Source organism: Populus euphratica, unplaced genomic scaffold (assembly GCF_000495115.2).
Source record: "Populus euphratica unplaced genomic scaffold, PopEup_1.0 scaffold13.1, whole genome shotgun sequence".
NCBI lineage: Eukaryota > Viridiplantae > Streptophyta > Magnoliopsida > Malpighiales > Salicaceae > Populus > Populus euphratica.
Genome location: NW_011499872.1, coordinates 753,057 through 766,304, shown reverse-complemented (window position 1 = coordinate 766,304; position 13,248 = coordinate 753,057). Strand labels below are relative to the sequence as shown.

The window sequence follows — 13,248 nt, the reverse complement described above, 5'->3', positions numbered from 1 at the left end:
AGCCCGGTTATAAAATGTAGAAAAAACTCTATTTTATATAGACATGTTGATCTATACTCTACATAAAATATTCTGCAAAATATTTTTTATTTCACTCCGGTTGTTTTATTGACGATGAATCATGATCAATCCTTTGAATACGTAGCCTTGCAAAATAATTTATAAAATGAGAGGCAAGTGTTTTAACAAAAACTTTTTTTAATGTTGAATTTATTACAAGGGTTTGGAAACTAGAGATGGATGATCTATTTATAATTTTTTTATTGATATAAATGTTTAGATGAGACCAACTTACATGTATTTGAATTAATTTTATGAATTTTAAAATTAAAAATTATATAAATTTTTAATAATTTTAAAAAAATTAAAACTCGTAATTACTGAGAAATAAATTAAAAACCTAGTCAGTTAAATTTATAATTTTATTAGCACAAAAAATATACTATCAACGAATTCTAAAAACTATTTCTCTAATGAAATAAATCTAATTTTTTTTTAACAAAATCAATCCAATTTAACTAGTTATGTTATACTGGTTTGGCGAAGAAATAGATGCAAGGACGGATAAACTTAAGGTCTTGACAGAACACATAACACTTCATCCCTGCCCTGATCAAGTAATCATTACAAGAATGAATCCCACAACAATGAGTTGTGAAGATGAAAGAAACAATCTTGCTTTAAAATACATAGCCAAATGCCACGAACCATCCTCTTGGAATGATTTGCCACGAGACCACTCTGGGGGCAGCTCTAGAATTTACACCCTCAATATGTACACTTTACTCCAAGCAACAGCTATTTAAAAATATGATAGCAGTAATTTTTTTATTTTTAAAAAATTATTTTTAATATTAGTATATCAAAATAAAAAAAATATTAAAATTTAATAAAAAAAACAAAAAATCAAACTTTAAACGGAAAAAAAAATCAAATTAAAATTTACTCTCGGAACCCTTCAAATCGCGCCTAATATATCATTGTCAAAATGAGACGATGAAAAATAAATAAAACAAAAACCTTTAGCTTTTGCCATGGCAGACGCGACCTGACAAGTATATAGTCACTTAGGCATCCTTTTAGAGGGCATTTGAGATAAATACGTGGTTAGTTTTTTTTTAAAGAAAAAAGAATTATCTCTTAAAAAAATAATTATATTTTTAAATTAAATGTTATAAGGTGTGTTTTGTACCGTGGTAGTTTTTATAATTATAATTTTAAAAAAAATATTTTATAAAAAATATTTTTTGTTGAGGTTGGTTTAATATCAATATATATTTGGTTCAAATTGTGATTGAAATTAAAGTCGAACAAAACATAATTTTATATATTTGATTAAAAAATACTTTTTAAATTGAGGTTATATATGTGTGTGTGTGGTTTTTAATTTAAATATTGTAGATTTAACTAGTACTATTATATTATAAAATATTTTTTGTTGTTTCATTAAATTATCTATAATTCTATCACGTATGAAATACATCAGATAAGGACTACGATTTTCTTGGTTTATTAAGAACGCAACAATATCAAGTAAAATATCATCATAAACAGAATTAGAATTGCAATCAAATTATGCAAATATTATATCATCAAGTGATCCTCATCAATTTTTTTTGAATAAAACACAATTTAAATTTAAAATTTTTAATGGGTTGTACCAGTTTAATACCTTTAGCTGTGGACCAAATTCAGTCCAGTCAGAACAATGAAAAGTGAATTAACTATTCACTTGAGTGAATAATGAAGAATGAAACTCTCTATTGTCCGCATAATATGGGGAAATAGCTCTCAATTGCTTTCCGCAAACTTGTGGTTTAAACAAATTTTATATAGGTCCCACACCAACAATAAAGTGAGTTCTGGTATTACCAGACATACAATTTGTGTAGTTTGTAATGTGCTGGATATTGCGGTAACTGTTGTAGTTGTGATTTGAAAAAAGTTATTTTATAAAAAGAATTTTTAATTGAGTTTGGTTTGATATTTTTACATGTCTGGTTAAAACTGCAATTGTAATTGAGGTTGAATAAAAGATAGTTTAACGTGTCAGGTAAAAAATACTTTTCAAATTGAGATTATAAAATAACTAAAAAAGATATATATTAATATTAATAATTTTTAATTTAAATATTATAGATGTAACTACCATTATTACACCATTAAACAAACAATATTTTCATATTAAATATTTTTTTATTGTTCCATTAACCTATCTAAAATTCCATTACATATGAAATTCTTCCGATAAAAAGTACAGTTTCTATGTTTTTTCAAGAGTGTAATAAAATTAGATAAAATATCACCAAGAACAAAATTAAGATTGTAATTAAATTTTACAAATGCTACATTATTGTGCGATCTCTTTCTAATTTATGTAGCGACACTAAATAATATTAAATACTATTTTTTAAAGTAAAATACAATTAAAAAATTAATTTTTTTTACAAAATCCAGTTCAACCAAAATAATAATAATAAAAATTTAAACTGAATTTGATCCATCCAGAACATTGAAGACGTTCTCTCCACATAATGAAAAACAAATTAAATCCACTCCTCAATGTTTATTTTTATAACCACTACATGGAGTCACAGAGAAGCAGCGTGAAACTGCTATTTACTCACCGGCGTTCAAAACTTTGAACATGGGGAGTCTCTTCTGAAATAAATCACGTTTTCTCAATTACTAAACACCTGTTTCCCGTAGTTTGCTTTAAAATAAAAACAATCATAAAAAAAAAAAAACACCCTCAAAGCAAAAGCTACTAAACAAAACAAGTAACACAAAACGACAAGAGGACACTTAAACTCGATTATTTGGACACATGGGCCCTTGTAACCCAACAACCAAAAAAAAAAAAAACCTCGCTTGATCCTCGAAACTAAGGAGGAGGGAAAAACAATAAAAAAGGAAAACACCAGGCGTTTCTACAAGTTCTAACTCGTCTCTGTACCAATTACAACTCAACCCAACCACGTCTGCAGCCAACAATCAAACACCCACCTGAATCTCCACGAAATCCCCTCGTTACCCAAAACCAAAGACCAGAACCTTTCACATTTCCCCCGAGGCACTCCTGTAATTTCCTCCAGGAGTCTACCAGCCATGGGAATTCCCGCTGACGATGTAGTTTTGATACAACAAGGTAGCAGCTCTCATGACCCCACCATCGTCACCGTCAATTGCCCTGACAAGTCTGGCCTTGGATGTGATCTCTGTAGAATAATTCTTGAGTTTGGGCTACACATTACTCGTGCAGGTACTCATGTTTAATTTTTAGCAAATTCTGCCCTTTTCTTTTCGTTTTCGGATGTTACTCGCGGAGGATGTCTCTCGTGAATTTTCCAAGGATATTCGGTGATTCTATATGATGGAAGATTGTTTTTTTTAATGATGTCAGATTTTCAAACCGATGGAAAGTGGTGTTACATAGTATTATGGGTGGTTCAACTTCAACATTCAAATTTGCTTAGACTTGATTGGGATAGCTTGAAAAACAGGCTCTTGAGAGTGTCTCCTCCATGTTTGACTCCCCTTTATTATGATCAGAAACTGAATGGTTCCTCGGCTGCTCCTTCTGTATATCTGTTGAAGTTTTGTTGTGTTGACCGGGAAGGATTACTACATCGTAAGTATGTAGATTTGGATGGTAGACTTGATGTTTAATCTTTCTTTTTCTTTGTTTAATTCAAGGAATAGAAATAACATGGCTTTGTTTTTATAACGTAGATGTTACTGAAGTTCTAACTGAGCTTGAATTTACAATTCAAAGACTGAAAGTGATGACAACACCAGATGGGAAAGTTGTAGACTTGTTCTTCATTACAGATGGAAGGTGAATTTTCCTCTCTTTTTTTTGGTTGTCGATGAATTTGCTTGAATTAACAAATCATTTCACAAATAATTGTAGATTGAAATGGTAATTAGAAAACTCAATTTGATCCCTAAATATTTTTTTTGTACAATCTAGTCATTTGAGTTCAAATTAACAATTAATTACTTTTTTTTTTGGAAAAAAAAAAGGTTGAATTAAAGGACTGAACTAAAGTGAAATTAGTTAGCAAAATAGATAATATCTTAAAATTTTATTTGAAAAGTTTAATTTAGGCCCTTATTTTCTTATATTTTTAAGCTAATAGGTAATTAGTTTCTTTAATTTTTCAAAATTTAATTTTAATATCAAATTTAATTTTTTTTATTTTTTTATTTTTAGAAAAGAGAGAAACTCATTACAATCCGGTATAAAAAAAATCATCATTGTTAACATTTCCAACCATAAAAATAGTCGATTTTAAAGTTAATGAATTTTATTTTATGAGGAGAGTTTGACCTAAATGTTTTTTCATTTTTTTTTGTTCAAGAAGGTAAATCTAACTGTTGGAATTATTTTTGCTTGGAGTTAATTTTTGGTTTTTTGAGTTGTTTTTTTAATGACCATGAATATATTTATTAAGATATTTAGGGTATTTAATGAGTATTTTAGATAAAAATAGGTTAAAAATTAAAAAATAAAACCCTAATTTTCAAAAAATCCTTGATCACCAAAACTTACAAAAAGCAAATGACTCTTGTTTTTTTTTAAATGAGATAGGCAATAAATCATTTGTTTTTTTAAGAAATTCAAAAAAATAAAATAAATCTCGATGTATGGGTTAGGCATTTGATTTTTTAAGAAATTCAAAAAAATAAAATAAATCTCGATGTATGGGTTAGGCGAGAAGGCCCATACATCTAGCTCTCCTATTTTATTATTGATTAAGAAAACTAAGAGAACTTATCATTGAACCTAATTGATTATGTTATCTGGGTAATATGTTTAATGAATTAATTCACAACATTTAAGACATTTTCTTTTGTTTAATGCTTTTCATGTTCTTTAATTCAAAAAACTACAATTCACCGTTTGTTATTAATAATATATATATTTTTAAAAATTTAACTCAAACCTCAAAAAATACAAGTTGATTATTTGTTGTCAATGATCTACTTTTATTATCTCAGCTCGACGTGCCTATCATAATTTTTTCTATTCTTAAAAATTGTTATTTTATATAAAAAATATTATATATTTTATTGTTATATAATTAAATAAAAAATAATTTTTTAAATAAAAAATTTATTAAATCCAATGATCTGCGTAACTTTTATTGTGCGTTTGTTTGGTGACTTGAGTTCACCTTTTTTAATCAAATATTATTATTATTATCAATTATGTTTTTTTAATATTGAATTAATTTGAGATTGAGTTTTATATTTTTTTTCAAGATTACCCTTCAAAGTTTTGTATGTTAGCCTGAGTTAATTTAAGTAAATTATTTTTTTTTATCTTAGTATTTGATTAAAATATTATTTAATTCTTAATTAAAATCTATTTTTTTAAAATATTTTATTAATATCTAAATATATATTTTTTGTGTTGATTTATTTTTTACTATTACTTGCGACTTAGAGGCAAGTTGAATACTAGATAGGGCTCTAGGCTGCATTTATCGAGTAGTTTGTGTACTTGTATGTGTTTCTTTGGTGAAATCTATTGAAAATTCTTGCAGGGTTTTTCTTGTACGTGTTTCTTTGGTGAAATCTATTGAAAATTCTTGTAGGTTTTATTTGTTCTTTTTTTTAAGGAATTAGTGCAATAAATTAAAAATTTTAGTAAAATAATATATTTTTATATTATCATGTTTTTAAATCATGATATTTACTATATGTAATGTTTTAGAAGCAAAAAACTTAACATGAGAAATTTTTTCATTGAAGTACATTTTTCATGCAATGCGCGACAACGTGGCATGTTAATAAAAGCTGTTTCAATTAAATTCCAAAAGAGTCAGTTATTCCTCCCCTTATTTTAAAAAGAACCACGGACACCCACGGGAAAATAATTTTTTTTAAAAACCTCTTATTCACCACTATACCAGAAGGCAGAAGCCTCTCTTTCATCCACAGAACACTAGAACAGTAGCCTCCACATTCAATTAAATTCCACAAGCCTTCATAACCCAAACCCACTTCCCTATTCATCTTCCACAACGCAATCTAAGCCTTCATTATGGTAAGAGTTGGAATTCAGGTAGGGGTAGCGGAAGATTCTTTAGCACTCTTACCTTCACTATGGTAGCACGAGTAGGGGCTCCATTAGCTTATCCTTGATACCTCCAGTAGTGGAGGAGGCAAAGCACAAGTGGTAGTATCAGTGCCGGTATAGCCTTTTTTTTTTAAGCAATGGCGTATCATGTATGTTTTTCTTGAGTATCCAGAGATCATGGAGAAATGACATTTTGAAAACCTTACAGCCAGCGAGATGAACACCCTAACTGTTGTCATCTTTAAATGCAGAACACTTTAAACCGCAAAAAAAATTTAATTGGTATTATGGTTCAGAAACACAACATCTAATCATATATCATAATTTTGAATCACAATGTTAATTAAATTATACGTTCTTAACCGCGTTGAAAATATACTAAAACTTTTTGCTGCCATATTAATTTGTCAATGCACTCTTTCATTTTGATACAGAGTAGTTGTCTTCATAAATGAACAGCAATGTTGTGTTTCGGGAAAATAAAGGTGTGTAAGATGTCTACACACTTGCTTTCTCGAACTCAAAGTGTGCTCAAGTGATCCCTGTATATGCGCCATCACTACACAAGTGACTCATCACCAGCCATTTCAATGGTGGCACTTGGCGCATAGCATTTGCTGCAAATTTGCCACTCACTCCAACAACTGAGAGCTATAACTATCCACGCAGCAGGAAAACATTATCTATAGAAAGGAGTGCAATACATATGAAACACATTATTAACAATTCCTGGTTTCCTATTTGCTACTTGAAATATCGCAATTCTATCGCCGTGGCATAATAGATGGAGCATATTTCAGAAATTAAACTGATGTTTTTTTTTTGTGGTAAAATACTTTACTTTTCTGGAATTCATTTTTTTCAGAATTTACTTTCCCGGAATTCACTTTAAAAAAAAAAACAACTTTCCTGCAAACAAACCCGGCTAAATCCAAAAGAGTCAGTTATTCCTCCCCATTATTTTAAAAAGAACCACGGGCGCCAACGGAAGAATAATTTTTAAAAAAAACCTCTTATTCACCACTATACCAGAAGGCAGAAGCCTCCCTTTCATCCACAGAACACTAGAACAGTAGCGTCCGCATTCAATTAAATTCCACAAGCCTTCATAACCCAAACCCATCTCCCTATTCATCTTCCACAACGCAATCTAAGCCATCATTATGGTAAGAGTTGGAATTCAGGTAGGGGTAGTGGAAGATTCTTTAGCACTCGTACCTTCGCTATGGTAGCACGAGTAGGGGCTCCATTAGCTTATCCTGGATACCTCCAGTAGTGGAGGAGGTAAAGCACAAGTGGTAGCATCAGTACCGGTATAGCCTTTTTTTTTTCACAATAAAGAAAGGAATGGTACTGAACTAGTAGATACAGTTGAGTCAGTTGTTGATCCAGAAGCGGTAGAAGTGGTTTTAGTATACCTTCCATATCAAAAGCTAGGGAACTGGATGGCATTATTGAGGAACTCCGCACTTTTCACTGGGCTTTCGACCAAAAAAGGTGAAGGTCTTCCTTCCTGTCGTGCCTTTTTTTGAAGCAATAGCGTATCATGTATGTTTTTCTTGAGTATCAAGAGACCATGGAGAAATGACATTTTGAAAACCTTACAGCCAGCGAGATGAACACCCTAACTGTTGTCATCTTTAAATGCAGAACACTTTAAACCGCAATAAAAATTTAATTGGTATTATGGTTCAGAAACGCAACATCTAATCATATATCATAATTTTGAATCACAATATTAATTAAATTATACGTTCTTAACCGCGTTGAGAATATACTAAAACTTTTTGCTGCTATATTAATTTGTTATTTCCCAATTTATCCTTTTATTTGTGAAACTGGGTTGTCTTGTCAATGTACTCTTTCATTTTGATACAGAGTAGTTGTCTTCATAAATGAACAGCAATGTTGTGTTTCGGGAAAATAAAGGTGTGTAAGATGTCTACACACTTGCTTTCTCGAACTCAAAGTGTGCTCAAGTGATCCCTGTATATGCGCCATCACTACACAAGTGACTCATCACCAGCCATTTCAATGGTGGCACTTGGCGCATAGCATTTGCTGCAAATTTGCCACTCACTCCAACAACTGAGAGCTATAACTATCCACGGAGCAGGAAAACAAAATCTATAGAAAGGAGTGCAATAAATATGAAACACATTATTAACAATTCGTGGTTGCCTATTTGCTACTTGAAGTATCGCAATTATATCGCCGAGGCATAATAGATGAAGCATGTTTTAGAAATTAAACTGCTGTTTTTTTTTTGATATATTGCTGACCACATGGCATGTTTCTCGCAAGTTTTAAAGCTGACTTGCTTCTAATCAAACCTTCCGGTGATTCTCTTCTGATTAGTTTGGATGAAGTTTTCTCTTAGTAACATGTTGTGTTTTATCTTCTTCTGTTCAAGCATGACCGAATCTTGGTCCCCTCCAACTCTGTTGTCTTGCACTGCCTGAGCCAAGGCTTGGGGCGGCTTGTTGTTTGAGTATGATGAGTATTTCCAGAAAGCACGCATCGTAATGGGACAAAAACTATTCTTATTTTTATCTGGTTATGTATTAGTTCACAGCGGCTCTTTCAAACAAACAAAAAAAAAGAACAGAAATAAAATGTCAGTTCACAGTTGATATTTGGTGGTCTCTTTTCAGGGAGCTCTTACACACGAAAAAAAGGCGAGATGACACGTGTGGATATTTGTGTGATGTCTTCAGAGAATACTGTATTGGGTGTGAACTTCAGTTGGCAGGTCCTGAATGTGATAATCAGCGGAATTTCTCTTCCCTCCCTTTGGTAGTGGCAGAAGAATTGTTTAGCTGTGAGCTGTCAGAAAAGGAATCCTGTATGCAAGCACCCAGGGCGGCTACAACATCACCAAAGAAGGCCATCGTTACAGTGGATAATCTTTTGAGCCCAGCTCATACATTGCTTCAAATACAATGTGTTGATCAAAAAGGTCTATTTTATGACATCTTGAGAATTTCAAAGGACCTGAATATCCAGGTACAGTGGTCATGAGCTTCTTAATAAGAACAATTCTTGTTAATTTGTTTGCTATGCCATTGATCTTGACCATCTTAAAATGGATTAAGTTGCACAAAATATCACCTTCCCATTTAAGGTGCTTACAGACTCAGAAATCATGTTGGTACAAGCATTATCCAGTATCATGAGTCTTCTCCTTTAAAACCTTTTTGCTGAACTTTTTCTTTACTTTCCTTGACTATTTCTGGAATTAATGTAGATAGCTTGCTATTGTTCCATTAATGCTATGAAATCTGTCCCATTAAGTTCACAGCATTACTGTTTATTGTTCTTTTGGGCCTTGGTGTGGCACTAAATGGCTGTTTGTGTTGATATTTGATTTTGATTAGTATTTTAACAATATATGGTTGCTTTTGTTTCTAATGCAGGTAGCTTATGGTAGATTCTCGTCTAGCATAAAAGGATACCGTAACATGGATCTATTTGTTCAGCAAACAGATGGGAAGAAGATATTGGATCCTAAGCTTCTAGATAATCTTTGTTCTCGATTGAAGGAGGAGATGCTTCATCCATTGCGAGTGATCATTACCAACAGAGGCCCAGATACCGAGCTCTTAGTTGCTAACCCTGTTGAGTTATGTGGCAAGGGAAGACCGCGCGTATTTTATGATGTTACTTTAGCTCTGAAAAAGCTGGGAATATGCATTTTTTCGGTAAGAGTTCAGTATCTGCATTTAGCTTTTATCTTTCACAATGTGTTGAGTAACTTCTCCTCGTTGTTAATTTGTAGGCTGAAATCGGAAGGCACTCAACTGAGGATCGCCAGTGGGAAGTCTACAGATTCCTTTTGGTTGAAAATGGTGAATTTCCATTAGCAAGTGGTCAAGCCAGAAATCAAATGGCAGCCGGAATTAGAAGAACATTAATGGGCTGGTAGATGATCCACTGCAAACCACATTGATGGTGAAAACAGTTTTGCCTTCTCCAAGGTGTACCTTCCTCTCTGATTGGACATATCTGCACTGCAATGTTGTCCCTATTTGCCGATCATTGAGGTCATGCAGCAAGATAACCTATTCTCTGTAGCCAAGCTCTTGCTGTAACTATTCTCTCTTGCTATTAAAATGTGTAGTGTTTCATTTTCCATCGTCTGCAATGTATCAAAGAAGCATCTGTGGCATCTTCGGAAAATGCAGAAGCCAATCCCTTTCTGGTGAAGTTGTAGATTATCTATAAACTCTTTCCCTCTTTATTATTTTATTTTCTTTGCTAGGATGAGGTCCGGTATGTAGTTGTACCAGATCTTATAACGCTTTTGCACCTTTTGTGATGCAACAAAGGGATGCAAAGGTAAGAGCACTCAATATGAAAGACGATTAGGCCAGCAAATCTGCCATTGGGAGCTCGTTGGATAATGTGGGAGGTGCTGGAATGGGTGGTCTTTTTCACAATCACAGTGATGTTTGGCTGTCCCAGCAAATCTGCCATTGGGAGCTCGTTGGATAATGTGGGAGGTGCTGGAATGGGTGGTCTTTTTCACAATCACAGTGATGTTTGGCTGTCGGGTTTTCCAGGCTATCTTGTAGCGGCAACCATCATGATAGCTGAAGTTCAAGCCATCCAGACTGGCCTGTCTCTGGGATGGAATTTAGGCTTCAGATCAGTGATGCTTAGCCGTGCATGCCATTTTCGAGGTTACGTCTCCAGCTCTTCCTTGTTTTGCTCTAGCTGGTGACATTCGTGTTCTCCTTGATGAGGGCGCCAGTGTTCACAACTTGGTGAATGTAACCAAGGCGCTGATTTCCTGGCCAAGGTTGGGGGTCATGGTGATGAGGGTGTATGTAAATGGCAGCATGCTCCTGGTATCAGTCTATTCTTTCCGGAGATCTGACTGATGTTTGAGTTCTCGAGGTCCTAGGTTTTGCTTTTATCCACAGCACTTTACTGAGAGATTTTAGAGAAGCTGTTCTAATAGTTTTTCACTTGTACAATTTCCTAAAATCTCAAAGCGTTGCGTGTTAATTTACCGTGAGACGGCACAACTGTTCACTTAGATAAAAAAACTACAAATGACATCGTATATTTTTTTTTTGTATTTTATATTTTATGACGAGTTAAAAGTTTTAGAAAAGCTATATTTTGCTTTTTTAATTTTAAATATTATGAAAATTATTTAATTGTAGTATTTTAATTTTATCATAAAAATTTATTTTCATTATTTTTAGTTTCTAACTAAGAGAAGAGTCACCGGATTTTAATGGTAAAAAAAAAATTATTCACATGCTATTAAAACAATTGATATCTATATCAAATAATTTTATTTAATAAAAAAAATTCATATTAGATATTTTTTAACCTTGAAAAATCAAATCTTAACTAGAGTAATTTTTTAGTTTATGGTTAATTTTGGTTTTTAAAATTATATTTTTAGTTTTTTTATTATATAAATAGATTTATTGCTGTTTTTAAGGTGTTTTAATTTAAAAATTTATTAAAAAAACTCCAAGTTCTGATTTTTTAGGTATCATTAATTTTTTTTTAACAAAAATTGAGATAAGAAACATATCATCCCTTCCAAATGAAAAAAAATAAAAACCAATTGCACAATTTAATATGAAATAAGCCAAGCAACTGAATTAACGCTGCAATAAAAAAAATGATAAAATTTATAATTATATTATTTATACAGGAAAATATGATTTTTTTTAAGGATATGTATGATGTTGTTTATATCTATTCTCAGATTCGCGAGTCCTTATGAAATAAGTAGGCTGCTGAATTACCGCTACAATAAAAAAAAAGATAAAATTTATAATTATATTATTTATACAGGAAAATATGATTTCTTTTTAGGAAATGCATAATGTTGTTTATATCTAATCTCAGATTTTCCATGCCCCAGACAGCTTTTTTCTGTGAGTGTTCTTAGCCTTTTGTAACAAAAGAAGAAGAAGATGAGCCTTGAATTTAAATTTTAAACAAAATATTTAAAAGGTGTTCGGAAATATATCAGTAGTTATTTTTAAAAATTATAATATTTTTAAAATATATTAAAATATTTATATAAATACATTAAAATAATTTCAAAATATCAAAAAATATTAATTTAAAATAAAAAATAAAAAAACTTAATTTAACGGCCTTTACTGTATCTGTACTGATCACTACAGTTTCTCCACAATTACGGATTTACCATACAAGAGGAAAAAAAATTGTTTATCCACTAAGAAACAAAAACCTAAACGACAGCATACTAGCAAGTTCTTATTCGACACGATCGAGAATCATTGTCATGTTCTTGACGTATGAAATATTATTTTTCTTGTCTTCCTTTCGGTGTCAAAAGTTTTCCAGATTCATCCATATTTCTTAAGCTACCTAGGGTTTAGCCCTCTCATGCTCTGTTACCTTTCCCCAGGTACTCGATGTATACGCATGCATATATACTACTATGTTTTATACGCCTGCGTGTGTTTGCATGCATTTGTACATAATTAATGGCCAGTTTGTAATTTAATATTGGCAGTGACTTTTCTTTCTTTATTTTTTTATGCTGAGAAAATGAAGGGATTTGAAACTTTTAAGATGCGTTCTATTGTTGATTTATGTTTGAATAAGAACGAAGAGAGCTCTTGAATCCAAGAAATGGTCAAATTCATGGAAAAGTTGTGGTAAAACAGAAGTTTATTATCGTTTTCTATTATTTAGTCCTTTTTAGTGATGAAAATATTAGTTTAAAACTTCTGAGATATTGATAGATTGCTGTAGTGAAACAGAATTCTTATTTATGGTGTCTGTTGATTTTATTTGTTGAAATTTAATTAGACGGGGGTTTTGTGGTGGGATTGGCAGATTGGTGTTTTTTCCCCTGCATCTGGTGGTTATTTTGTGCTTGAGAATTGGGCAAGCTCTCTGACATGAGTCTTTATAGAAGCCAGAGTTCATCACAAGGAGCTAAGAGGTTTCGTATGAATTCATCGTATCATGATGCCCCTTATTCCAAGGATCATCGCAGTTTCCGGTATGGTATGCTTTTGTTACTATGCTGATTGTTTATCTTTCTAGTCAGGTATATATCATGTCGCTATTTGCATGAATTGTTATTTAATTTTAAGAGGCTATTTTAGTTACAGATTCTCTCCATTTTAAGCTTTTACCATGGGAACTCTATC

At 31.9% G+C, this 13,248-nt stretch overlaps 1 protein-coding gene across 1 annotated transcript; it reads left to right on the top strand.

Annotated features, from left to right (window-relative positions):
- The first annotated feature begins 2,860 nt into the window (after nt 1–2,860).
- LOC105127517 (uncharacterized) lies at nt 2,861–11,137 on the top strand. Its single transcript, XM_011028854.1, has 7 exons — nt 2,861–3,262; nt 3,404–3,631; nt 3,733–3,838; nt 8,743–9,094; nt 9,505–9,789; nt 9,867–10,499; nt 10,591–11,137. The coding sequence occupies exons 1-6, from the start codon at nt 3,109–3,111 to the stop codon at nt 10,011–10,013; spliced, it is 1,272 nt and encodes a 423-aa protein (XP_011027156.1). The 5' UTR covers nt 2,861–3,108; the 3' UTR covers nt 10,014–10,499; nt 10,591–11,137.
- The last annotated feature ends 2,111 nt before the right edge of the window (nt 11,138–13,248 follow it).

Bases quoted from the DNA above. Each gene is read 5' to 3' on its own strand.
- LOC105127517 (XM_011028854.1), top strand. From the start codon at position 3,109: ATGGGAATTCCCGCTGACGATGTAGTTTTGATACAACAAGGTAGCAGC. The intron at 3,263-3,403 runs GTACTCATGTTT...TAATGATGTCAG, and splicing joins GCTACACATTACTCGTGCAG to ATTTTCAAACCGATGGAAAG. The intron at 9,790-9,866 runs GTAAGAGTTCAG...GTTAATTTGTAG, and splicing joins TGGGAATATGCATTTTTTCG to GCTGAAATCGGAAGGCACTC.